Below are 26,910 nucleotides of genomic sequence, written 5' to 3'. Positions count from 1 at the left end.
ATGGACGGGCTCCGCTGGTGCGGGCGCTGCGCGGCCCTGGCGCTGCTGGCCGCCTGCTGCCTGCCCCGCGGCGGCGGTGCCGGGCGGCAATTCCTCAACGAGTGGGCGGCCGAGGTGCCGGCGGGCCCCGACGCCGCCAGGGACATCGCCGAGGAGCTGGGCTACGACCTCGTGGGGCAGGTACGGGCGGCGGAGCGGGCGCGGGGCGCGCATCCCATGCGCACGCATCCCTTTGCATGCCCACGCGCCCCTTTACCCCATACATACCCCTATACCCCTTTACCCTGTACACACACTCGCACCCCTTTACCCCACGCACACCTCTTAACCCCATGCACACCCCTATACCCCTTAATCCCATATGCACCCCTATACCTCTTAACCCCATACGCACCCCTTTACCCCATATACACACACCTACGCCCTTTTACCCCATACGCACCCCCATAGCCCCTTTAACCCCATACACACGCCCCCTTTACCCCATTTCAGGGAGTTGCCCCGCCGAAGACCCCCGCCCCGCGCACGGAGCGGGGCTGCGGGCGGCTCCCCCCGCCCCAGCCCAGCACGGGGGGCTCCGGGCGCGGGGCTCCTTGTCCCCCCCCTTCCCCCCGTCGCTTGTAATTTTGTATTTTTTTTTGGGATGCCGTGACGTCAGCGTTGTCAGGGATGAGTAACCGCGTAGAGGTGGCGGCTCCGTCCCGGCGCCGGGCGGGGGTCCGCAGGCAGCCTCCGTTCCCACCGCGGCGTCCAGGGGCCGGGGGCGCCGGCGACCCCCTCCCAACCTCCCCTCTTCACCCAGTCCTTGCCCCCCTCTTCACCCACTAGTGGCTCCTTGCCGGGAGACCCCCGGTCCGGGCTCCCCAAGCCCTCGGGTTCCCCGGTGCCGACCCCGAGGCACAAAGTCCCCGGGCACAGCAAAGGGGCCAAAATCGGGGAATGCGGCCAAATGCATAACCTGACCTCCCGCTGGGACGTGTGTCTGCCAGGGCACTTCTGGTTGCTCCGGTCGCTACTACAGGAGTAGCGCTACTTTGCTGAGTACTGTCGTAGTAATGAGTGCGACTTCATGAGGTTCAATGAAATTATTCCCCCCAGCCCTTTTAAAGCAGCACGCAGGCTGTGGCAAGCACTTCTTACTTGAAGAGTGTTCCTGTTCAGATTAACATATTTAAAGGTAGTTTCCTGCTCTTCTCTTTCAAGCAGAAAACATTCTGTCAGGTTGTGACTGTTGATATTTGTTTGCGGTAGGAAGATACCTCTCCATGCTTACAGCACACCTCTGTCTTATAGATTGGATCACTCAAAAATCACTACCTATTCAGACATAAAAGCCATCCAAGACGGTCTCGAAGAAGTGCCATTCATATCACTAAAAGACTTTCTGATGATGAGCGGGTGAGTGTTTTTATTTTATTTTATTTTATTTTATTTTATTTTATTTTATTTTATTTTATTTTATTTTATTTTATTTTATTTTATTTTATTTTATTTTATTTTATTTTATTTTTATGCCCTCTGTTTATTCTGTTTATTGATTGCCAGCCTCCTAACGAGGTCACAGGCAGACTTCGCTTCTTTTGCAAGTCTAATGTATTCAGCTATCCATACTTGTGTTGAATAATACTTTATAATTCCATCATTAACAGGCAGACTCTGAACCTCTCTTACCATATTTCTTGCAAGAGCTTTCCAAATTAAGATTTAAAATATGCAGCATTGCAGAGGTTAGGAATTTCAGATGCTGATGTGTTGCTGGTGAAAACATGAATGACGAAAAACAGAGCTCGATTCAAAGCAAAAATCCATAGATGCAATATGTTTAATCAGGCCATGTGTATGTGATGGCCATGGAAATTAGGTTCCATTTAAAGTGATTCAATCTTACAAAAAAAAAAAAAAAAAAAAAAAAAAAGACTGAGATTTTGCTAGATTTATTTTTTCTATGGCAAGGGAAGACCCCAGCTAAAGAGATTCATCACATGACCTAGACTTACAGTCTTTTGGTATGTTGGGGTCCCCCAGAAATCAGGAATGGGCAGTGTTCAGAGCCATAGATTATACAGTCTAAGGCACAATCCTGTAGCGAGGCAGACTCTGCATTTATTTGACTTTACTTAAGAGAGAAGCATCCCTATTTGTAAACATGCTGAGGAAATGTGGTGGGTGGCAAATTTAAGGAACAGAGTGGAATGCTGTCAGCCCCTCTTAAAAACAGCATCTGACACACATCAGAATGATGACATTTGAATTTCAAATCAGCATTATTGCAGCAGCAGTCCAAAACGTCAAGTAACTTCATTGTGAAAACCAACGTTTTGTCATGTAAGGATGAATCACTTGAGAAGAAGTAATTGGTTATCTGAGTGAAGTTTTTGGATGCAAACGTCAGTTAGGAGGAAACATTTTATGAAGAATTAAAGGAGGGGGTGAGACAGCATATTTGTTTTGCATGTTCTGTTTCAAAGCTGTTCATTCCTGTCTGTCTCCTTGCAAGCATCAGATTAGTGGTTCAAGTCTTCTGGGTGACATCTTTCTAAACTGGGGATGCTCAAAGCCACAGCTTTAGTGTAAAAACCACCACAAATAAAGGTTAAATGCTATAATTTATGCCCATACCTATGTTCTGATGCTGTAATAGTACAGCGTTCAGGAGCAGAGATCTGGCTGCAGTTCCTCGCTTTTCTCTCCCTTCTTCTCTGGGGACAGCGACAGGACCCAAGGGAACAGCATGGAGCTGGGACAGGGGAGGGTCAGGATGGGGGTTAGGGAAAGGTTCTGCACCCAGGCTGCCCAGGGATGTGGTCATGGCATCGAGCCTGTTGGAGTTTAGGAAGAGTTTGGACAACGCTTTCAGACACATGGTCTGGTTTTTGGGTGGTCCTGTGTAGACCCAGGAGTTGGACTCTGATCCCTTCCAACCTGGGATGTTCTATGATTGTTTTTAGTACTTAATACCTCAAATGTCTGTTACACAGGAAAACACGACCATGTTTAACATTCCAGATTCTTGTGTCCTGAGCAGAGTGGAAGTCATTGCATTACATGCATTACCACTAAACATTGCTGCATATTCATGTACTTAGACCCCCAAACCAATTTCAAAGTGCTGCAGGTGATTTGCTAAATCTGCTCCAATTTCCCTTTTGTTTACCCTCTAGTATGCAAATTAACTATGTGAATTAACGAGGTGTAATTATGTCATTAGGTAAATATACAAACAAGAGGCAATCATGTAAGGCTGTGTGGTTATGCATGGACCTTTACTCCAAAGAGCTAATTCTATTAAGCAACAACCTATTTAAAAGGGTTTAAATTCATTCTTATAAAAAAAAAAAAAAAAAAAAAAAAAAAAAAAAGAGAGAGAGAGAAGAGAATCCTTGGTTTGTGTATTGCCTTGATGAATTTTACAATACTTTAGCCATGAAAGCTGAGGCAAAACTTGGCTCTACTCCAAATATTTATCTCCTTCCTGTGGCTGTCCAAGTGTTAGTAGTAAAATGGGTAACGCCTGTGAACGTTTTGAAAAGATACAAATATTTGGCTCCACAACATATTCCAGTATTTGCACTTGCTTCTGAGTCCACTTTCTTGCAAGGGACCTGAATCAAAATCATTTCCCGTGCTCTATAGATCTGGCATAGGGCCGTTAGCTTTTGCTGTAGATGGATAGCGTGAACCTTACCCAGCTGCTGAGTGACAAACATTTGGCTTGTTTGTCTGACATATGTGCTTGGTAGTTTCAGCTCATTTCCCTCAGAGCAGTTGTCCGCATCAGAAAACAACAAGCGTGGAAACTGTCAATTCTTAATTACCATTGGGTGATGCAGAGGCCAAGCTTTGCTGTGGGCAGGGAATAGAACCATGGTAATTGCTCTAACCTGTGCAGAAGTATATATGGCCTTGGATATCAGTACTGCAGTTTAAAATACTTGTACTTCATGGGTATATTCATCTCCTGAGACTAATTGTGCTTTGTAGGGGCTTCAGTACTAAATAGGCAGCAAAGTGAGCTGCATTAGCTTTCAGTATATGTGCTTGCTGTGGCTTCCATCATTAAGGGTTAATGTTCTTGCAGTGAATATTAATTAAGTTCTCCTTAGAAAAGATGTATTTTAATCAAATTAGTGCATTTATTCATTATAATAATTTCTAACTCAGTCTTATGATTATTTCATATATAGTGATATATGTAAAGACCATAAGGTCATCAAACGACAGTAGGGAAAAGTACTAAAGTCTGTTCAGATGCATAAAGCAAAAGGTTTAAATCCCAGGCATTCTTAAATGGATTCGTAAAATGTCCTCAAAGCAGGACCGTGACAACCTCCTGAATCTAAGATTTTTAGCCTAGATTGCCTGTTTGGAAATTGGGATCAAAAGCAGCACCTTGGTCTGGGTCAGAATGACTGCCCAGGTGCCTGCAGTACCATTTTTTTCCAATTTCCAAAAGGAGCACACAGCACAGATGGGTGTCGCACAGCAGAGTCAGGACTGGATTTAAAGTGGATTTAAGAAAGCATTCCAAGGACCAAGGGTGGGAAATATTGTTAAAACATAACCCTCTGACTTAGGGAATGCTGTGTTTGTGCACAAATGCCAGGCAATTCAGTGTACAGATGCCTTAGCAAAACACACTGAAGCATTTTGGCTCTCAGTAGCCTCAAGTGGAATTATGCCAGTGAGGAATTTAGTCCAATATTCCTGGTTTACTAACAGATCACACTTCAAAACACCAGTGGGAAGGAGACTTGAAGGTCCAGCTGGGCTATGAGTAACATCATCATTATGACTGCTAGTCAGAGATAAAGCCAGAGATAGTCTTTCTTCTTCTCTTGTAACTCCAAGTATAAATCAATAGGCATTAAAATTAATGTATGAAAAAGAAGCAAAGTGTAGTTTTATTTGTTTCAGTAAACATTACTACTTAAATAACCTTCTAGCCATACTACACATTTGATACAGAAGTCTGCATTGTGTGGCATTCACAGGATTTCCACTGTTAACTTGTACTTTACATGAATTAATTGTACGGCATAGTGATTTCACTGAGTCCTCTTTCCTAAAATACACTGTAGTACAGAATAAATAATCCTCCTCTCTGCATCAAATGTTGCTTATCTAGCCCTAAGCATGAAAGTCTAGCTGGGTGAGGAAAACCCTTGTCCTCTAGGCTAATAGAGTCTCAATGTATACTGGCTTACATATCACATTTTTACAAATAATTGTAGGTGTCATGGGCAGAGCAGCAATACGAGAAAAAGCGAACTAAGCGTGCTACCATGAGAGAATCAGCAGAGAATCTTTTCAACGATCCTATGTGGAATCAGCAGTGGTATCTGGTAAGAATTTGTCTCATTGTGGCACCAGTGATGATGAATTTCGCTTGCAGTATCACGGCGATTGCACTGGAGGGAAAAAATGAGGATTCCCTCTCATTAGCATAGGTTATAAAAATCTCTGTGCATAATATTTCCAGGCAACCATCTGTCTTTTGTGATGTGTTGTTCATGCAGAAATTCCAAAAGCCGATCTAGGCTGCTGCTCTGGCTGGGGGGTGATAGTAGAACATGGTACAATAGATAATACCTACCTGTATTATAACTTTAAAATATTTGCTGTCACCATGTAAAAATTCCTTTAACATGTCTGAAGCTGGCTGTTTCTTCATTAAAATTGGTTGTGTGGAGTGCATTCTCAAGAAGAACACAAAATCATATGCACATATATAGGCAGTCACCTTTGGCGTCCTGGTCTCGGGTGCAAGTAGAAGAGATTCTTTACAGCTCAGATGTTGAAAACCTCAAGGAAAAGAAGTTTCCTGGCCTCTCTATTTTTTGTCTGAATATGACACGTCAGAAATACAGTTCATCACCTACGTTTCATCTGTATTTCCACCATGCATCTGGGTTTACCTTCAGCCTAGATGTCACGGATTTTCATCAGAAGAGGAGTGGGATTAAAAATGGTATAACAAGAAAAATGGTCAAGCATAAACATGATCCCAGTGGCTAGAGATACTTCCTTTTCTTCAGTTCAGCTTAGAGAAAACAGACCAAATTGTAGGCTGTTTGTGCAGTGCTTTTGCTTCTCTTTTATCTAGAAAAAGTAAATTGCAAAACACATAGCATAAAATATTTCTACAAAAATTCCTGCAGATTATTTATCAACATAAAAATAGTTATCTTTGAGAAATTAACATTGCTTTGAAGCTGTGTGTGTTTGCTTGTTTGCCTGCTTTCAGTAGAAAACACAAAATATGTAAGGTCTTTGCTTTGGACAAATACATAAACACAGTTCAAAAAAAAATTTTTTTTTTTTTGTGTGTGTGTGTGAAAAGCAATGCCATGTTCTCCAGCAGACACTGTTCCTCTTTCCCTCCTCCTGTGATTTCTCACTCCTTTTGCCTCCAGTTTACACACATGAGAAACAGAAAACATGATGCTTACTCTTGTTTCCAGTGCACATTGATTATATATATATATGTTAATTAAATATGTGTTAAGTAGTTTCTTTCAAAATGTTATCCTTGCCTTGTAGTAAATAACCTATTATCTGATTTAATATCAACAGTTTTTAACTTTTGTTCAGTGTGCCTTCACAAATCACCAAAAAAAAAAAAGTAATGGATTCTAGAAAATAAAAGTGGAAACCTCAAAACCTTCCTGATCTGCAGCTGTCAGAAAAGAAAGCAAAAAGTGAAATAAATGTTATTCCTATAACATACTTCTGTATCTAATCCTCATATGCTGTCTGACATTCTTTTGGAAACAAATAAATGAAAAACCTGTGATCAACAAATGTAGTTATGCACTGAGAAACACAAACAACATGCTGGGGTTTTTATGGAGTAGTAAGCAAGGATTCTAAAATAGATGTATGTGCTGCATATTTAATATTAGAGAGGAAAAATGACCCACTTAGAAGTTACTTTTCAAAGAACTTGCTGTGGAAGAGAAGGCTATAAATGACTCATACTTCCAGTTGATTTACCACAGGAAAAGTAATGAGGGTAGCAAACAGAAAGTTGTGATTCAGCACAGTTGTTCCTAGCCAAACAACTACCTTAATTGTTTTAGCCATTAATTATTCTGTTATGGCTAACTTGAACGTCAGAGGAGAAAACAAGTTTGGAGAAAACACAGCTTACTGTACTGTGGGCTACTTACTGTCTTGGCTCCTCAAAAGGTGATAATTACAGACATTAATAGGTCTGGTTATTAACTCAACTTTGCAAGGTTCATTGGTATGTTCCTACCCCTCTTGCATTTATTTCTGTTGCCTAGCTCTAATAAATCAAAGATGGTCCTTATTCAGAGGTGGTTTTCTGGAAGCTTCAAGTGATGGGAGAAATCTTTCAGTGCTACAACTATTTGAACAAATTCATTTTTGTTATATGTTTGTAAAGTTTGAGAGAAATATACTAATCCAGGCTGGGATGATTTAGAGCGTTTCTAAAATGTGACTTTGGATCTGTGTGGTATAAATGGATACAAGATACTGACACATTTCTAATCCTTTCTGTCCCTCAGCAAGATACAAGGATAACTCCATCCCTTCCCAAACTGGATCTCCATGTTATTCCTGTATGGCAAAAAGGGATTACAGGCAAGGGTGTTGTCATCACAGTATTAGATGATGGCCTGGAGTGGAATCACACAGACATCTACACTAACTATGTAAGTTTGTGCATTAGATTGCTGTGGAATAAATTAATCAACTGTAAATTTCATATACAGATATAATGTCAGTTCCATAAGGCAGCTCCTACATTGCAGAGACTGAAATATTTGCCTCAGACCTAATTTGGAACCTGGTCTATATCACAGGAAGTTGAATGTTACTTAGCAAAGGTAACATTTTTAATCTCAGTGGATTTAGTACCACAGCATGTTTGTATACCATGGTTTAATGCTGAATTATTAACACTCCGTGAAAAATTTATGAAATTGTTAATACCTGTTAAATTCTATGCACTTGATTACTGTCAACATGAGGCACACCAAACCAATAAATACAGATTCTAGAACCCATTTTGTTGCACATTTTAAAATGCATTTCCTAGTTGTCCCAATTATTTCTGTTCTTTTAAATGTAGGACCCAAAGGCAAGTTATGATTTCAATGACAACGATCACGATCCCTTTCCTAGATATGACCCAACAAATGAAAACAAGTGAGTAGCCTCCCAATTACGTGAAGAAAGTAAAATTGTACTCTATTACTTTGTGTGTTACAACATGCAAATGAGGAAATATCCATATCCCCTATGGTAATTATGTATGAAAGGAAAAATTTGTGTCACAAAACCACGGAAAGGTTGAGGTTGGAAGGGACCTCAGGTGCTCTTCTGGCCCAAACCCCTGCTCAAGCAGGGCCTCCCAGAGCATGGTGCACAGGACCATGTCCAGAGGGCTTTTGAATATCTCAAAGGAGGAGACTCCACAGCCTCTCTGGACAGCCTGCACCATTGTTCAGGTAAGCCTCCCAGTAAAAGAAGTGTTTCCTGATGTTCAGGCAGAATCTCTTGTGTTTTCATTGGCAGAAACACTTACACAGACACTGGATATTAGGGAAATTGAATTTTGACGTCTTGAGTTTCTCCATAATGTGTATGTGTACACATTTCTGTAAACTGAATGGAACAATCTGTTCATGTCACCATATGCATTTGTAGAACAATACCTACCTAAGCAAATTTTAAGTTCTCTGCTTTGCCCTGGGAATTTTAAAAGAATGCATCTGCTGTGAAGGGCTCTGAAACAGCCTGTTTTTTAGAGAAACCTACCAACCTACCAAAAACAAAGCAAAACAAAAAAAGCAAGCAAAAAACATCCCTTTAGACCAACTTTTGTATTTAAGGACACTGTATTCTGGTTTTGGCAGTACCTTCTGGACCAATACAATATTTTGGACAAATGTGTTCTAGCTCAATACGGATAAGTACAGGTGAAGCAATGCTTCTCACCTCTTCCTCTGATATGGCTGTGACACTGGAGGAGGTTACATTCCTTTTCTGGAAAACTTTTCTGTCTCTTCTGAGGAAGAAGGTGTCTGGAAACATTATATAGACTAGATTTGGCCCGGACATCTTCAAAGCAGAAACACAGGAAGTTTCAACAGGCTTGAACACAGACAACCAGCCAGTTTGCTTCATGGACTTATGTGTCTTGGAAAGATTGGGGAATTTTCCCCAATGCCCTCTCTAGAGCTGCCAGTCAGGTACTCAGGGGAACATCAGGATGGATCTGTCACACCTGGCAGTATTCATGTAGTTCAGTGGGGGATTTTGTCTGGCACAAGAGAAGACAGTGGACATCTTTAAAAGCTGGTGCACAGAAGTCAATTTCTTAAACCAATTAGGATGTCACTACTCAATAAATATACAGGAAGATACTGATGCACTGGTTCCCTATTGTCTATCAAACCATATGGCAGCATTCATAACATAAATCAGTGGGGCGGGTGGGGGGGGAACACAGCAGTCAATCAACAGATAAATATCCCACGAATAAGACATTTGAAAAATCACATTTCTACTTTACTACAGCATTATTTAAGAGCAAGAGTCCATTATCCTCTTGTTCTGATGATATTATCTCTTAAATTTACCTGTATTATTTCTAATCTTTATTAATAAGTAAATGGAATTCAGCCCAGAAGCATTAAAACACTTCATTGAATAACAATCTATAGTATTAAATAATACAACTCTTCTACAATTACAGTTGCTTGAAGGTTTTCTTTATTGAAGAGTAAAGAATCACCCATGGCAAAAAAAATTTGCATAGAAAGTAGCTAGTTACAAGAAAAAATCAGCAATGATGAAGATACTTTAAAGGTTAACTATCTGAAATCCTAATAAAGGCAATCATTTAAAAACAAACAAACAAACTGAATAGAAAAAGACTTGTTTGTATTTCTTTCTGAAGAAGTTTAGTAGTTTAGCCTTAAAATTTTACACTACTCTGTAAAATACAGATGCACTCCGCTAAAATACAGGTAACGGATAGTTTTATGGACCTCAGTGTGGCTTGGATTATGTATTTACCATCTCATCTTGATGATCATTTGATCACTAAAAAGGTAAAATTATATTGACTGAAGCCTAAGGGAAATGAGTATTTTTGTGTCACGTAGATACAACTCAGAATTATTCAACAACTGCATTACATTCAGTTCAAGACATCCACCAAATCCAGAAAGTCACTGATGAGTCTTTGTGTACATTACACAGAATTGTGTAGGTTATGAGACATCATTTATTCTTACTGTATTTATTCAGGCATGGAACACGGTGTGCAGGAGAAATTGCAATGCAAGCCAACAATAGAAAATGTGGAGTCGGAGTAGCCTACAATTCCAAAGTTGGAGGTAAGAGAATGAAAATAGTTAGATGTCTGATGTGAAGGGAAACTAGAAAAATTCTGTGAAATGCTGATTTCAGATACCATTAATCCGAAATATAAATTACCGTTCCTTCACAGGAATCATCACTCTTGCAGTATTAGTCTACAAAATCCTGACTGGCCACAGGGCAGAGCGATAGATCTATGTGACACTATTTCTTAAATGCCATTGTGTTCTCTGGAATTTGTCACTTGAATAGAAGCAGATGGTGTAATATGTAACAACAAAGTAATAATATGGATTAATAATGATCTATTTTGTAAACAGAGATCTTTTAAGGAATGATGGATTCACTTGTAGCTGGTTATCTTGGAAGGAGATGGCATGGAGGAGGAGAGGGGATTGAGCAGATTAGAAGAAAGAATATCCAAATTAATCCATTAGAAGTTTATGAAATAGTTATGATTAAAGTATTAGCTGCAAATGGTTGTTTGGCTCAGAGGAAGATACTTGTTGCAGTCTAGTTTTTCCATTACTTCTTTTTTCCTTTTAAACAAAAGGATGATGAGTGGCAGTTGACACCCATAACTGCCATTCCCACCATTTTGGTCTTACGTTTGTAGGTTCCCATTTACTCTACTAAGCTGTCACAGATGTCAGCTTTGCAGTCTGCCTTCGCCATAATGCATTATGCTGTCATGCTCTGTTTAAATAAAATATCTCGCTCATGAGATGAAGATGCCAAATTTTCAAAGCAGGGCAAAGCGGATGAAGCTGCAATGATGTCTGAACTCCTGCTGTGCCCATATTTTAAGGCACTTGCATCTATAGAGAAGGTTCTTCCACAGATTTCATTTGCAAATGCAAACTAGAAATCTGTACTGTGTGACTTGTCTAGAAAAGGAAAATAACAGGAGGAAAAGCAATCCAGTGCTTCAGATTACCCAGAAAACTCCTGATAACTGGGTGCCAAATAAGAAAAATACACAAGAGTTGAAATAAATTGTAAGCCAGTATATATGACCAGTGTGATTGAGATAGAGGAATAACGAAAACATGTCCAAAGAGCAACAGAAAAATAGGAGAATTCTTCAAAAGATTTAGCTAAATTTGGTCTGGGTAGACACTGGAAGTTTTTGTTTGTTTGTTTGTTTGTTTGTTTGTTTGTTTGTTTTTTCCGTGCAAGGCTATGGAGGATTCATTTCTTCACAGGCATTTTTTCTTTCTTTTTTTTTTTTTTTTTTTCTTTTTCTTTTTTTTTTTTTTTTCCTTTAATCCTTGGAATGATGCATTACACACTTCTATTTGACATTAGTTCAGGGTGACTTCTTTAGGCAGCTGTTTGCTTGTATCAATTGCCATGCTGGATAAATCCAGTGGTCCGTAGCCAATGCATTCTCTCTGATAGTCAGCAATATATGCTTTGAGAAAAAGGGAAAGAAACCCTGGCTTTTGGAATATGCTGTTCTCTGACCTTCAACATTAGAGACTGGTTTAACTTTGCCTTGAAGTCAAACATTCAATTAAAAATTTTTCATTTTCCATGAAAATAGTAACTTTAATAACGTCAAGCATTCCTATTAGTACGTTAATGTCTGGCCCTGTTCTGAAAGCTGTGTAAATCTTTTCAACAGCTTTTGGCCATGAATCCCACAGGCCATCCCTATGTGCTGTGTGAAACAACTACTTCTTAATGTCAGTTTTAAAAGTGACACCTTTCAGTTTCATATAACGTTAGCCTCTTGTTTGGTATAGAGCTAAGAAATTGTGTATTTATCACCTTTGGAGTAAAGCAGAGTGTGTATATCTTTGTGCATATCTAACCACAGCACTATGCTATGATATTTCTCTGGTGCTGCCATGGAAATCAAATGATTAAGAAGTTAGTTTCATTTCACAAAGGACTGGGCTGAGAGTTCCCACATAGTGATGTGCTGCTAAAAATAGCCTTCTGCCATGCAGATACATGTATGTGTCTGAAATTACCTTGGGCTTTGCCTGCTTTTGAATTTGTGGGACTGATGGTGAGAGAAAGCATGTGGAAGAATTTATGCAAGAGCAGATAATTGGAATCTGCTTAGGGAAATATCACTGCAGTCATCAAATCCCAAGCTGATTTAACCAAGCAGTATTTTTGGAGGTCATAAAGACATGACAGTATTGTGTTTTTTTTTTTTATTTTATTTATTATTATTTTTATTTTGTTTGTTTTTCTACTGAGCTGTTATTTGTTTTGTTTTGTTTTGTTTTGTTTTGTTTTTGTTTTTATCAATGCATTGCCAGTGTGCATGTTTTCTTCCTTACTACATTATTTATCAGTGGAATTGGCTTTGTCTTCTTGTCTGAGAAATGTCTCTCTGCATTTCCAGTATCTCATGATACGTTACAACCCAATGTCCAGAGTGTTTCAGTCATTTTTACACAGACAGATCTTTGCTCACAGCACACATGTATAACAGACTCTCACAATTCTGAGCTAGTTGAAAAAGGAATATGCAAAATTTCAAGTTACAAGTTTAAACCTATCCAGGGCAAGAGGTATTTGTAGAACCTGAAGCACCTTGATTCTTTTCCCAGCTTTATAAGCAATAGTGGAGTAGCAGTGGTTGAACAGATTAACTCCTTCGTCTCTTTTTTGCCACTAATTAATATGAAATAATAAAGCTCAGTTTTCTTTCAGAGGTGTTGAGTCTTAGAGGGCAGCCATTTGGGGAAAGAATTATGCTTTTTCTCCTGCTTAACAATAAAAAATAATAAAATAGAGAGCTGCAAGGGGAAGTTTTTTTTTTTTTTTTTTTTTTTTTTTTTTTTTTAATTTAAGCACTGTCACATTCTTCCTGGCATGCTTTGGAAAAATCCCCATTTGGTGGAAAAAGCCAGAAAATCAGTCATCACAATTCACCAGCTGCCTATAACGGTGCAGCTGCTGTCATACACACTCGCCAAGTTTGGGAGAACCCTGACATTTTCATCGCTTGAAAACACAGGCTGAATCCTGACTGCACTAACCGTCAGATTGCTGCTCTTGCTGGGAGAACCATGCCATAGCGGGGGTTTCTGTCCTCACCCAGTACTGGACGGTGGTAGTAATCCCACTGCAGAGCTAGGGGCTTGCAGAGCAGGGGGTCCAGTGCAGGCGAGCCACTGCCTGCCACTGAATTTTAAGTACCACTGTGATTAGGTTTGATCTGGAGAAGATTAGATCATGCAGTTATTAATAAAACATTAATGGCTAGATATCACTAGCATCCCTGGATTTCTCACAGTAGGAAGAATACGGTAGTAAAACAACAGTGAGCGTTTTTTGTGGTGAAGACTGAAGAGCTTGTGAAATAGCATCACAAAGACAGTAAAATGGCTTAATGACATAGAGGACAGTGCTTTAGTCAGAACAGTCAGAATTACATCCTTGAACTAAAAACTCTTAAAAATAATGTTGACAAAACCTATTTAATTTTAGTGATATGATAGCAATTTGAGAAAAGAATTTTGTTATTATTTTAAAAGAAGAAGAAGAAGGTCATTACAATGAGGGCTCATTGTAATGAAAAGAAAGCAGGAACAGTAAACAGAACATCATCTTCCTGGCTTTGTGCAAAAACAGAGAAAGAGGTAAATAAGGTGCAACAAAATTTTAGGATTTTTTTTTTTTCACGTTTGTAGAGAGCACCAAGCTCTACAAATAAAGGGTAAGTGTACTATTTTACATTGACGTTAACTATCCTGAGTATTATTTAAATGAACAGCAGTTGTCTGTGGTACAATAGTTATAGATTAATTTTGCTGGAAAATGTACAATCAGGTAACAAAGATGAAGAAGAAGAAGAAGAAACAGACAGTAAATACAGTCTGCTTGTTTTTCTCTCTTAAGGTATACGTATGCTGGATGGAATAGTCACTGATGCTATTGAAGCCAGTTCAATTGGTTTCAATCCAGAACATGTGGATATTTACAGTGCAAGCTGGGGACCTAATGATGATGGTAAAACTGTTGAGGGACCTGGGAGACTGGCACAGAAAGCTTTTGAGTATGGGATAAAACAGGTATGATACTTAAGAAAAAAATGCAATGAAATGTGGCAGAGAACAGGATTTTAAAATGGTTCATATCAGGCAGGAAAAGAAAATGGTTTGCACTCTATTCATTTAAACATATTTTAAAAGGAAAAGAGAAATTTTAATAGTACTGGTCAGAGAAATTACTAGCTGGAACAGGACTTTTAAAAAAGCACTCCCAGAGCCTTCTAAGCTGGTTTTAGCTGCTATTCTCTACAGATAAGCTTTCTTTTTCTGTTGCTACTTTAGCTGCCTTTGTCTTGCCCTACCCCCACTCTCCTCTGCTGCTTGTTTTGCACTGAACAGTAATTGGATTTCTGCACTGAAAGCCTATAAAAATTTAATACAAAATTTCTGCTTTGTGAATATTTTGCTGTGTGAAATAGCTATGCATTTCAGCACCCTGTGGATGGGCTTGTATTGTGTTTATAAATTGGTGCATATCACGATCCAATTAAATTCAAGATAGTAAAAACACATGATGAAGAGTATTGGAAACAGTGGTTTTACAGTTCTGTTTTATGTTATCCTCTTTTGATGTCGTTGGATGATCAGTAGTGTACAAAGAGAAAGATTTTGGAGATGTATTAAAAAGCTGCTTATGCTATTGCCAGTGAAAAGATATCTAAAGAAGGACAGGTAGCAATACAGAGAGGAAGTCTGTATTAGTCAGAGACAAGAAAGGAGAGAAAGAGAGAAAGCTTGAAGGACAGGAGCAAATCAAGGGAGGGTATTGAAAACAAAGCAGTTAGCATTAGCAGATAAGAGAGAAGAAGAAAGGAGTCTGACAACTGACAAGCATACTCTGAGGGAAGAATGGAGGCTGGGGAGGGATGGGTTGGTGATAAACAGGGATCTAAGTCCGTAGGTAGGCAGTTAGTGAAAAGGGATAATTAAAAGCACTAATTAGGAACCAATGTTTGGTGGTCATACTCTGAAAAATCAGGTTATTTGGTGAGGAATGTACCTGTTTTTACAACTTGTTTTATTTACTGAGGGGAATGAATTTACTCACTAATTTGTCAGGCTTCCTCATGCATGGATCTGGATGCTCTCCATCCCCCTTAGTCAGTCAGAGATGGAGCTGCCAATGAGTCTCATCCCTGGCTCGTTTATTGCTGGCCCAGTAAAACACTTAAGCATATGCTTAGCCTTAAGCATCTGAGAGGCGTTGGTAGCACTCCAAGAGAAATCAAATCATCTGTTTACATATACCATTGCTTTTCTGGACTGCAGCCTTTATTTTCAAAAGAAGATATTATCTCATTTTCTGCAATTCATGTGGGTTGTCCTTCCCATTTTAGCAATTGTATCTCAAAGACTACAGCTTATTTTTCTGTTTTCTTTATTTCTAATGCTTTAAGTGCTGCAAATGTTGCTTAGGCCACGCATGAATAACTTTAAATCTTATCTGAGGGGTGAGGGTGATAAAAACCTGTATTTCAACTGCAGTTTCCAGTGAATATACATATGTTAATAAAGAATAAAAAATGAACTTTTGCTTTTCACATGAAACATATTTTCTTTTCTGAAGGACGAGCACAGCTGAGGGCTGAATAGCTGCTATATGCTTCCTCTGTGATAGCTGTGATGGTTGACGTGCTGCTGCAGCACTCTGTTGTCAGCTGTCAGCATCAGTTGTTAGCTGCTGCTACCTCATTACTCTCTGGGGGCCAGAGCAGGGAATTAAAATGGTTATGTCCTGAGCCTGCTGGTGCTGGCCCACAGATTTGTAAGAGAAGGGAGGCTTTTCAACCAGATGTGCTTACTGTTGCTGTTTTTCAGCGAGTGCCAACAGTGAAAGGCTTCATTACAAAAAAAGAAATTGGTGGAAAAGTCATATTGTGTACATCATTTATACTGTTTACCATGCCTCTGATTACAAGAAATGCAAGTGAAATAACTCCTGATGAACTAGCTATTTCTTTAAATAAAAAAAGCATTTTTCCTAGAAGTGTTCAGGACTGAAACACTCTTATGTGGGAAAACTTTCCTGCTGATCACAGACTGTTTTTAACACTAAAACCTATTTTAAGGAAACTTACTGTCCATGGACAGTAAATGTAGATTAGTCAAGCTAAAATATACAGACAAGCTAAAAGATTGTACTATAGAGTCTGAGGTAGAAAATCACAAGTAGCTGTTTTCTTCTGTCTCTGTCTTCTATAGTGGAAAATTATCCTTTTCTACCTGAAAACGTTTGATATATTGGGACTTTCATGTTGGGGGGAGACGAGGGGACAGGAGGAGTTGCTAAGAATATATTACAAAATCTCTTTTATAACAACCCATTTCATTTCCTCTAGGGCCGAAATGGAAAAGGCTCCATTTTCGTATGGGCTTCTGGGAATGGAGGTCGTCAGGGTGACAACTGTGACTGTGATGGTTATACTGATAGTATCTACACTATCTCCATTAGCAGTGCTTCTCAGCAAGGCCTTTCTCCCTGGTATGCAGAGAAGTGCTCTTCAACTCTGGCCACAGCATACAGCAGTGGGGATTATACTGACCAAAGAATTGTAGGTTGTTTTTACCAGATTCAGAACAAAACATAGAAATGTGTTATATATGCAATTAACAAGTGACAGCTCTTAAATGCTTAGTGTTGACCACCTGTTTTACATGCTTAGTGCTTTCATTTTGAAGCAGTGAGGGATTTGTACTCCAGGATATGGTTGTATTCTCAGAACATCTACCATAGAGCGATGGCTAAACAATATTGTTGTATCAAAGAAATTAAATCCACTTGCTTGAAATCTTCTGATATCTGTGTATGATGGAGGCCTCTCAATGGAGATGGTCCCATTCTTCATGAGGAGAGATTGAGACTATAAGAAAAAAGCTTGTGGAGTTAGTGTACCCATATCAGTCAGCACCTCTGGTACACATTATCACTCCAACACTTACATTTTGTAAGATTTTTAGCCCCTCAGTTCCCACTGGTGACAGTAACAATGGAGCTTTGAAACCTGTGAAAGGTACTCAGCAAGTGGACAGATCAGTCTGTGCCTTCGTTAATGGTGCAAGATATGACTTGTACTAAAGAACTTTTCTGTGATAAAATAATGTTTAAGAACTTATAATTTCTGTTCAGCTCTGGTTGATGGTAATTTTACAGCAAACTACGTGGATGGGGATTAAAACAATGTTATTCCAAATTAGCCATGGGTCAGTACTTCCTAATTGACTAGTCTTCATAACTGAGATGTGAAGGTCTTGGTGTTGCCTCTTTGCATATCTAGAGATGCGTTTGGTATTTAATTGCCAAATAAAGCATGTTTCATTGCAAATTATAGTTCTTCTGCTGAAGAGGGAGCAGAACACTAATACTAATCCTATGAGTAATTTTCCAGCAAGCAGTAATTTTAAATGTTCTAGGCCCAACACAATGATCTGTTTTTATGATTCACCAGTAAGCCTGAAACACTTATTGTGAAACCTTAGAATAAAATAAGATATTCAGTGTGGGAGTATTTTGTTCCAACACAAAGCATTTTGATACAAAAATTATAGTTGAAGTAAAAAGAGAGGATTGAAATATGAACGGATTTAAACATCCATCGCTTTGCTGGTGAGAAATGTATTAATACGCATCAAGTAAAGGATACATAGTTATGTTTGTGAGTATGGATTGACTGTATTTACAACTGTTTATTCATGCAATCTGAATATTTTCAGACAATTTTTTGTTGTTTTTCTGTCAGACAAGTGCTGATCTTCACAACGAGTGTACAGAGACTCACACTGGGACCTCTGCATCTGCACCACTGGCAGCAGGAATTTTTGCTCTGGCTCTGGAGGCAAAGTAAGATGTCACAAAATTACTGTTGAAACTCCTGTTTTTCAGATGCCCCACTATCTTGCCTCAAACATTGCCTTCCTGAAAGTTACACTATCTCATGCTGCTGCTCCACTTGTCAGTCAGACTTACTCAGCCTGATGACAGAAATAAGCAGCTACTTGCCTCAACACCGTCCTAGCAAGTCAGAACCAACGCAAGTAAAATGTGATGACCAAGTAATTTTAGTCCATTTAGTGCGCTGGCAACAATTGTTTGCTGAGCTGGTCAATTGCACTTAAAGGCAGTGAGGGTGCGCTTCTGTCAAGAGAGCTCAATTTGAAGACAATAGGTTGCGGGAGTTTAAGTGAAGTGCTTAGTCAATTTGCGGAACCTTTCCTGTCAGTGATGCGACGTAAAATGGAAGGTACCGAAGCTCAGCTTTTAGAGCAGGCAGGGAGCAGACAGGTTCACACCCTGCAGGGCTGGTAGCCAGAACTATGAGTTAGAGGTGGGGGTAAAGAACAGGATAGGACAAGACAATGTTGGCACATTGTTGACAAGACAATGGCCTTTTCACTTAGACATCAGGGTGTAGGCTTAGCACTTGAATGTTGTGTGTTCAGCTTTCTATTCTATTGCATACTCCTTTAATGACATAAGCCAAGGACCATATTTTAAAGGGTAGAGTTAATCATAGATGACTCAAATGCCAAGTGAATTTTCAAAGTTCTCACCAGTTTCCATAAAGAGTGGTGGGAAATAATATTTTTGATAGATAAATTTAAATGCCTAAGTAGTTTGAACTATTGGACTCTAATCTTGCTAGATAGCATTTACATAGCAATCTTGTTTACCTGAAGAAGTATTGGAAGAATACACATGCAACGTGCTGTATATTTTAAAATAAAAGGGTACCATGTACATTGAAAACATTTTTTGTTGCAAACTAATGTTGCAAACCAAAGAGAAAAATTATAGATAGTCTCGAAAAAATTAATCGGGCACATTCTCTCAACAGTCCAAATCTAACATGGAGGGATATGCAGCACCTGGTAGTATGGACCTCAGAATATGATCCACTGGCTGGCAATCCAGGATGGAAAAAGAATGGAGCGGGACTGATGGTAAACAGCCGATTTGGGTTTGGACTACTCAATGCCAATGCGCTGGTGGATTTAGCTGATCCCAAAAGATGGAGAGGTGTACCAGAAAAGAGAGAGTGTATTGTGAAGGACAAAAGCTTTGAACCAAGGTAAGAATGTGTGTTAGTAGTAGCTAGGCTTACATCTATTTTAGTAATGCCTGAAGGATAGTATTGTGCACGGATCACTCAAAAGCAGACTAAGAGATTTCTTTTGATTCATTTGGTTTTGCCCTACTATATTCCCCCAGGAACAGGCAAGCAGCATTTGCTTGCTTGCTATTTTTTTAGTGTAAGACTGATGAACATCACTAGCATGAACTCTCACAAAAATGAGATCTCTGTTTTTACAGACAATGCATGTGTGAATGATACTGTGAAACTGAACCTGATCAGATAAGAATGTTTAGACTGCTATCAGCAGATGAGCAAAAAGATACCATTTTTTTTCAGAGATTTTTTTTAAAGGAACATCTGTAGTAGTCTTAGCAACTCTTCTCCTGTGACATGCATAGGGTATGTTGAAATCAGGGTGATATACTAAGCTTTAGTCACATCCACAGCACTGCTCTTATGAAACATGGGTGTTTCAGAGGTTCACTGGAAAGAGTTACAAGGCATATTCACAAGTGCTCATAGCACAGTGAGCCTAAACTGAGCTCAACATACAAGCTTTAATCACAAATCACTAACCTGATTAATGAGTAAGGATATCTAGAATGTTTTTGTCTCTACTTGTTAATTTATGTGTTTGTTCTTTAGAATAAATACAGATATTTCAAAGATAGAAATTATACCATGTGAGTGCACTAAAAATCTGTCTGTAAAAACATATTATGGTGTTTTGGAGTGTCACTGCTTGGTAACCTTACAATTTATGCTGTTTTACTATCGATTTGTTTTTATGAGCCTTCTCCTTTCCACAGAGTGTTGATCTAGTTCTGGTATATGCAATACTTGCTGTTTATGTATTTTTATTGCAGTCTTCTGTGTGACATTATAAAAACAAAGATCCCAATATTTTGAATTCTGAATGATTTCTGTGGTGATTTAGATACCCTTCTCATTAGAAGTAATGGAAATTGTGCAGAGAAAGCTATGCATGAACACATATGGACGATGTAAGCCTTTTTTTTGTAGAGATGGCATTAACCACAAAAAATAAAAACTGCTATGCCTGATGCAATGCTATAACTTTATGGTAACAGCTCTATTGCATATATCTATGAGGCAGCTAAGTCTGATAGAGTCATGTGATGTAGCTGACTGCAAAGACTTTTTTTTTTGTAGCCGCTGTGGAACAGCGAAGTGCTGACAGAAACTAAATAACCCAGACTTGCTTGCTTCCAGGGTGGGTTGCATAACTATAACTTATACAGTGTACACAACTTGATCCACTTCAGTATTTCCTGTGCATTCAGGACTCCCAGGGTTTTCATGGGGACATTTAAAAATTATTTTTTTTCTTTACTTCTCTTCCCATCATTCTAAATGATTGTTATTGTTTCAGTGCTTCACATAATGATCCAGAATCAAAAGTTTCTGTCAGTAATATTTACTGTAATTTTGACAGATTATTAAGAGCAAATGAGGAAGTCATCATTGAAATTCCCACAAAAGCCTGTGAGGGTCAAGAAAACTCAATTGCATCTCTGGAGCATGTGCAGCTTGAGGCAACAATTGAATATTCCCGTAGAGGTGATCTTCATGTCACCTTGGTGTCTCCATCAGGTATGGGAAGCTAAGACATTACTTTCTATTGCTGTAGTGTGTAACATTTCATTAAAACTACTTGTATGTTCCTCAGAGGATTAAAAAATAGCTAAACACATCATTACACAAATCTAGGCACAACCAACAGGTGAATGTGAGGACAAAGCATCCTGGGAATGAGAACTAGTTCTTTGAGTGCCTTTTTTCACTCTTCTTGCATTTTGGATTATTTTTGTAAGAAGATGTTTACTTCAGAAATGAAGGCGCTGTTTCTAATGTGTCACATTCTAGCACCTGGACCTGTGAAAACTGAGAGTTCCTGGCGGTATCAAATTGTAATGCCTATCAGCCTTCCTGTGATTTAATGACCTAATGGAAAACTCAAGAAATCTGACTCCCTAGATTTTACCCAAGTGTTTCCCCATTGGTGAATGTAAAAAAAGTCTCTATTTGGCACCATAGTACAACTGTATTAGGTATGCTATAACATAGCAAGAGATCTTGACAGTGCCCTGAAATAAGGAGAATGAAAAGAAAGGAGAAAGAGCATAAATAACTTTGTAGAGAGTAAGATCTTCTGTCAGATCTGCTGATATTATTAAAAAGCGAAACAAAACAAAAACCAGATAAACTTTCAGATTAGAATTTAAACATTGGTCTAATCTAATTTACTGATATTAAAGGGTGATATAATAATTTGCATATAATAAACTACTAATGCCTCGTTGATGTGATTGTTGCATGACCTCACTTCAAAGCAGGCTTAGATACTGTACACACAGTATTCTTCCAAAGCCTACCTTGTCTGGGATTCCTTTTAACCCTAGCATTAATTCTTCATTTTCTGAGTTTAGTTTTTGTCTTATGGGTCCAATGTTGCTGTAATCTGTTTTACCCTTGATTATTGGTGGTATTTTCTAATTTAATTCCATCTTAGATAAGTTTTGGGTTGTAAGCATATAGATGGACTGTCTCTAGGCACTTCATGGAGCTCTTTCTACTTTTATAGAGATATTTTCCTCCCTGTGTTGCTAATACATAGGAAGCCTGGTTTCATCTCAGTAAAACACCCCTTTTTGAAAGACCAATGACAGTAATATGTTCCTCATCTGCATATGTATATCTGTGGGTGTAGTTGAGGTAGCAATAGTCAAGTATTGCTGCCCCCACAATACTATCATGTTGCTGTTATGACTGAACTATCCTTCAGTTCTTGCTGCTTTTTTTTTTTTTTCACTTTCCTGTAAAACTTTCCTACTAAATATGTCATCCCTTTTCTTTATTTACAGTGTTACCTTTAAACATATTTATAGCTTGTGATCAGTCTCCCTGGGGCTTCTCTTGCTCCATATTATGTAAATAGAGCTTCCACGCTCTCTCCTTATATGCAACTAAAAAAAAAAACCTTCTGCTCTGCATTAGAGTCTCTTATGCTGCAGAAATGCTTTTTGAACTGTAGCATTTTTGTAATAATAATAACAATACAAATAGTTTTTGCCCTGTTGGAGTTCTGGGCTGTAACATTTTACATTCACTCCCCTGCCAGAAATACAACAATGAATTCAGGATAAGGCTTTGGTTTTCAATTCTGTGTGAGCTGGTTTTGATAAGGTACCCAGTGACCAGAGATAGCATGTTTCCCATTCCCCCAGCCATGGCTAAATGGTGTTTTTCCAGGGTACCTTTGCACTACATAGTTTGCAAACCAAGCCAAGTGACAAGCAGAAGTGTACACATATGAACAGTCACTACTGTTGATCTTGCACTAACACAGGGACTAGCACTGTCTTACTGGCTGAGAGAGAGAGAGATAAATCTCCCAATGGCTTCAAGAACTGGGACTTCATGTCTGTTCACACATGGGGAGAGAATCCAACAGGCACCTGGGTGTTAAGAATTACTGATGTGGTAAGTATGTCTGATAAGTTTGAGAGCTTGAATATGATCACTAGCCACTATCAAGTATGTTGAACAGTGAATCTTCTCATGAAAGAAGCTACAGCAAGAGTTTATTTAAACAGAGCATCCATCTGGCTTAAAGATTAAAGACTGGCTCATCTGAAGAAATAGCACAAAAAAAAAAAAAAAAAAGATAAAGTCAGATTTTCTTCTTCTAACATAAATGCAAAGAACTGTACTCATTCCAGTGACATGTACCTGTCAAATGGAGTTTCATGCCTATGTTTTTCTCACATAATATGTCACTGGAAGAAGTCACTTCTTAATATAATTTTTTGTGATTCATGAAGTATGTAATCAAATTTACATATGATTAACTGCATTTTTTTTTTTTCCATGCAGAAAAGAGCACATGATAGACAATAGTCTCCTCTTGGTACATGTGCATAATTTTCATTAACTCAAACCCCTTGGAATTAATGAATTTCTGGTGGCCTTAGAGAGCTATGCTGATATATATCTTTCCCCAACCTCTTTCTCAGAGTAATTACTGCTGAACAACCTTTAAGAATTAAAGCCAAGAAATCTACAGATAAAAAATAAATAAGTTTACTAAAAGTGCTTGGGAACACAGATTGTGACAGTGAGACAGAAGAAGGCTGTTTGATAGGCAACTGAAAAATCATTCTCTTCGAAGCAAGAGTGATCAGACTCAGTCATCTCTGGAGAATTTCATTGAAGTTGTCTGTTAATCAGCTTGTCATTAAGGATCAGATCCTGCAAGAAACCAAGTGCTTCCTAGCAGACACTGAGTCTCCAACCCTTACTGGCCTTGAATTGTAATCAGGAGGATGATACTGAATACTGAGCAGATGGACAAGGCAGTAGAAGTAAATATTATTATCAACAGCGTAGTGTTAATACTGTAGGCTTATAGATAACCCCATGGTTACAGATATCCTGCTCTTTGTAGCTAAAATAATGCCTTTTTTTTTTTTTTTTGGAAGGAAGGAAGGAAGCTAAGAAGGGCATTTTGTATGTAACTATCTTTTTGTTTTCAGTTTCAAGCTAGTGGTTCCTGAAATTTACAATAAGCTAACTTTTTGTCTGAAAGAAACAATGGATTTTTTCCTCAGTTTATAGGGTTTTGTGATTCCAGAAATAAGTTTGCACGTTAATGTCTTCACCTGAAATCAGAGATCGCCATGCAGAGTTACTGATAATTTAATTGCCACATAAATTGCATATGTAAACTTTGGCATAAACTTAGTAAAAAAGAGCTTCAGCAGCTCTCTTCAGTCAATAAATGACCAAGTAAAAATTCTGAAAGAAGCTTTGGAAAAATAAAGTTTCACACCGTTCTATGTACCCTTCTCTTTCACTTTCTTCTATTTAAATACCATTGACAAAACGAATGGACAAAACATTTGTAGCTCACCTCCACAGACTGCTATTGTAAGTGTACAGAATGTTATTCTGAGCTACTGTTTCAATGGTTGCTCTTGTGAGAAAATTGCCAAGGAGTGGCTTAGTGATCTAATACCAATAACACAAACTTATACTTCAGTAATTTTGTGTTGTGTTTTGAAATTCCGTTGATGATTACATGATCAATTAATAATTACATTAACTCAAAAGATGAATACTTGGAGTAGTCAAGCCATTGCATTAAATCCCACCTTCTGATATGTTCTGTCTCTAATGTATTAGTCTTTTGGTGCTTACAAATCATGCTCTAAATTTAGATATTGAAATCTTTATTGTTTATTTTAGTGAATTCTCTCTGCTTTTTGAGCAAGTATCCTCTGTTTTTTCTTCTTACATCCTGAGAACCTATGCTAATGCCGTGCTTGTCCTTTAGTCCAGAAGAATACAAAATGAAGGAAGGATTGTAAATTGGAAATTGATTTTGCATGGCACTGCTACCCAGCCTGAACATATGAAGCAGCCACGTGTATACACATCCTACAATGCTGTGCAAAATGACAGAAGAGGTGTGGAGAAGATGACAGACCTTGTAGAGGTAGCATCACAGTAATTGTTTTCTATATATATTTTTAAATTTCTTGGAGAATTATGTCTTTTTCCCTAATAAGAAAATACATACTCATTTTGTATTAATTTCCTCTACCCTCTGAACACTTGCGAGTTTTGCGACTGTTCTAATTTCTTCAGTGTCAGCAACTGATATTTTTCTTAGCCTCTGCTTTCACATGCCAACACCTAACAGTTTTAGGATTGAAAGAAGATATTGATACTAATGCTATGAACTCAACAGCTAATGCAAGGAGGGAGAAATGCACCACTGACAGACACACTAAATTTATGTAATTCTAGTAAGAACAAGTATTTGATACCAAAGGAGCTTGCTGGAGTGCTTCAAGGAAGTTTGGAAGAAGGTTTGTAACAAAGAAGCATCACTAAAGTCAGGAACTCACTTACTGAGATAGTTCAGTTACGTGGACCTGTTGCTGCCAGCTCCTTTTTCATCCTTTCCTTACCTTTAAGGTAGAGTGCTGTATGGAAAACAAATGTATTCTAGGCTTCCGAGAATAGCAGTGATTTTCTGGGTGCTCATGATGATAATATTGTATATTTTCAAAATGCTTTATTATGTTATATACTCAGCATACTTAATCACATCACATCTATTCATCTCCCCATTAGGTAATTAGGACGTCTGTAAATAATAGAGATACTAACCTTCTTCAGCAAGGTTACAGAGGAGAATACCAAGGGAGACATAATTATGGTTTTCACATACATAAAATTGAGTGTCCACAGTTGTGGCAGCTATGTACAGTAAAATAAACTTGGAAGAAAATAAAATTGGATTCAGGAGGTGCTATAGGAAAAGGTTGGTAGACACATACTAAAAAACAGCTGAAGTTCCATTAGAAAGACAGACCCAGTGTAACTGAAGATGATATGCAGCCATATATTGCTACATGGGAAGCATAACAAACAGTGTTGAAATGAGGTTGTGCCTCAGCAATTTCTCTGCACGTCTGTATTTGGCAATAGTCTTCCAGAGTTTGCTGAGATACATGTCATATCCATGGGTTAGCCATACTGTCATTTCCCAGGTAAAATGATTACTACAGAGCAGGTAATACGGAAGCATTAGTTCAGTCCTTTCCACAAGGGTGTGTGGCACATTCAGAGTTGCCACCGCCACTGCAGGTACTTGCTCCAAACAGACAGCTGAGGAGCTGTATCCCACAGTACAGCCAGGAGTATTTCTGAGACTGGGACAAATCTTGCTATAAAATGACAAGTTGTATCCTGACACTGTAGGTTCTGAATTTGTAACTTCCTAAGTTATCTTCCTGAGTTAGCTTATCCTAAGTTAACTTCCTAATCTTCCTCAGGGAGATTTCATACTATATGCAATGCAGTCTGTTTGAATATGAGTAATGACAATCTGAATGAATAATAACAGTCTGCTTTGGAATAGAATGATCTAGTTCTTTTCCAGATGTTAGTGGCTCCTAAGTGAAAAAATTATATCTACACACACACACATGAAAATCACTAATCAGAGCAAATCTGAATCCAGACAATTTTGCTTTGACACTTAACCTCTCTTATGCCAATCTGCATTCTAGGACCACACCACACAGGAGAACCTGAGTGAAAAAAACAAAGACACAGAAGATACTAGTAGTAGCAGTGACAAAGCAGAAGATAAAATCCCATCAGAGGCTATGCTGCACTTACTGCAAAGTGCTTTTAGCAGACAGATGGCTGAGAAGCGACTGCCAAAGAAGACTGCAAGTGAGAAGTTAAACATTCCATTTGAACACTTCTATCAGGCCCTCGAAAAATTAAACAAGCCCTCCCAGCTAAAAGACTCAGAAGAAAGCCTGTACAGTGACTACGTTGATCTTTTTTACAATGCCAAACCATACAAGCATAGAGATGATAGACTGCTGCAAGCCTTGGTTGATATCATAAATGAAGGAAACTAA

General features: G+C 38.6%; 1 protein-coding gene across 1 annotated transcript; it reads left to right on the top strand.

Moving 5' to 3' along the window:
* Nucleotides 1-26,910, top strand: PCSK1 (proprotein convertase subtilisin/kexin type 1; the record flags this gene model as incomplete). Its single annotated transcript, XM_084305443.1, has 14 exons — nucleotides 1-180; nucleotides 1,294-1,398; nucleotides 5,232-5,342; nucleotides 7,533-7,679; nucleotides 8,099-8,175; nucleotides 10,285-10,373; nucleotides 14,221-14,393; nucleotides 16,712-16,924; nucleotides 18,110-18,210; nucleotides 19,205-19,438; nucleotides 20,901-21,058; nucleotides 22,815-22,948; nucleotides 24,801-24,962; nucleotides 26,548-26,910. 14 exons carry the CDS (start codon nucleotides 1-3, stop codon nucleotides 26,908-26,910), a joined length of 2,247 nt encoding a protein of 748 aa, XP_084161569.1.

The sequence above is a fragment of the Netta rufina genome (assembly GCF_964035555.1).
Source record: "Netta rufina genome assembly, chromosome: Z".
NCBI lineage: Eukaryota > Metazoa > Chordata > Aves > Anseriformes > Anatidae > Netta > Netta rufina.
The sequence above is the reverse complement of the archived record's forward strand: the minus strand, read 5'-3'. Positions and strand labels throughout refer to the sequence as shown.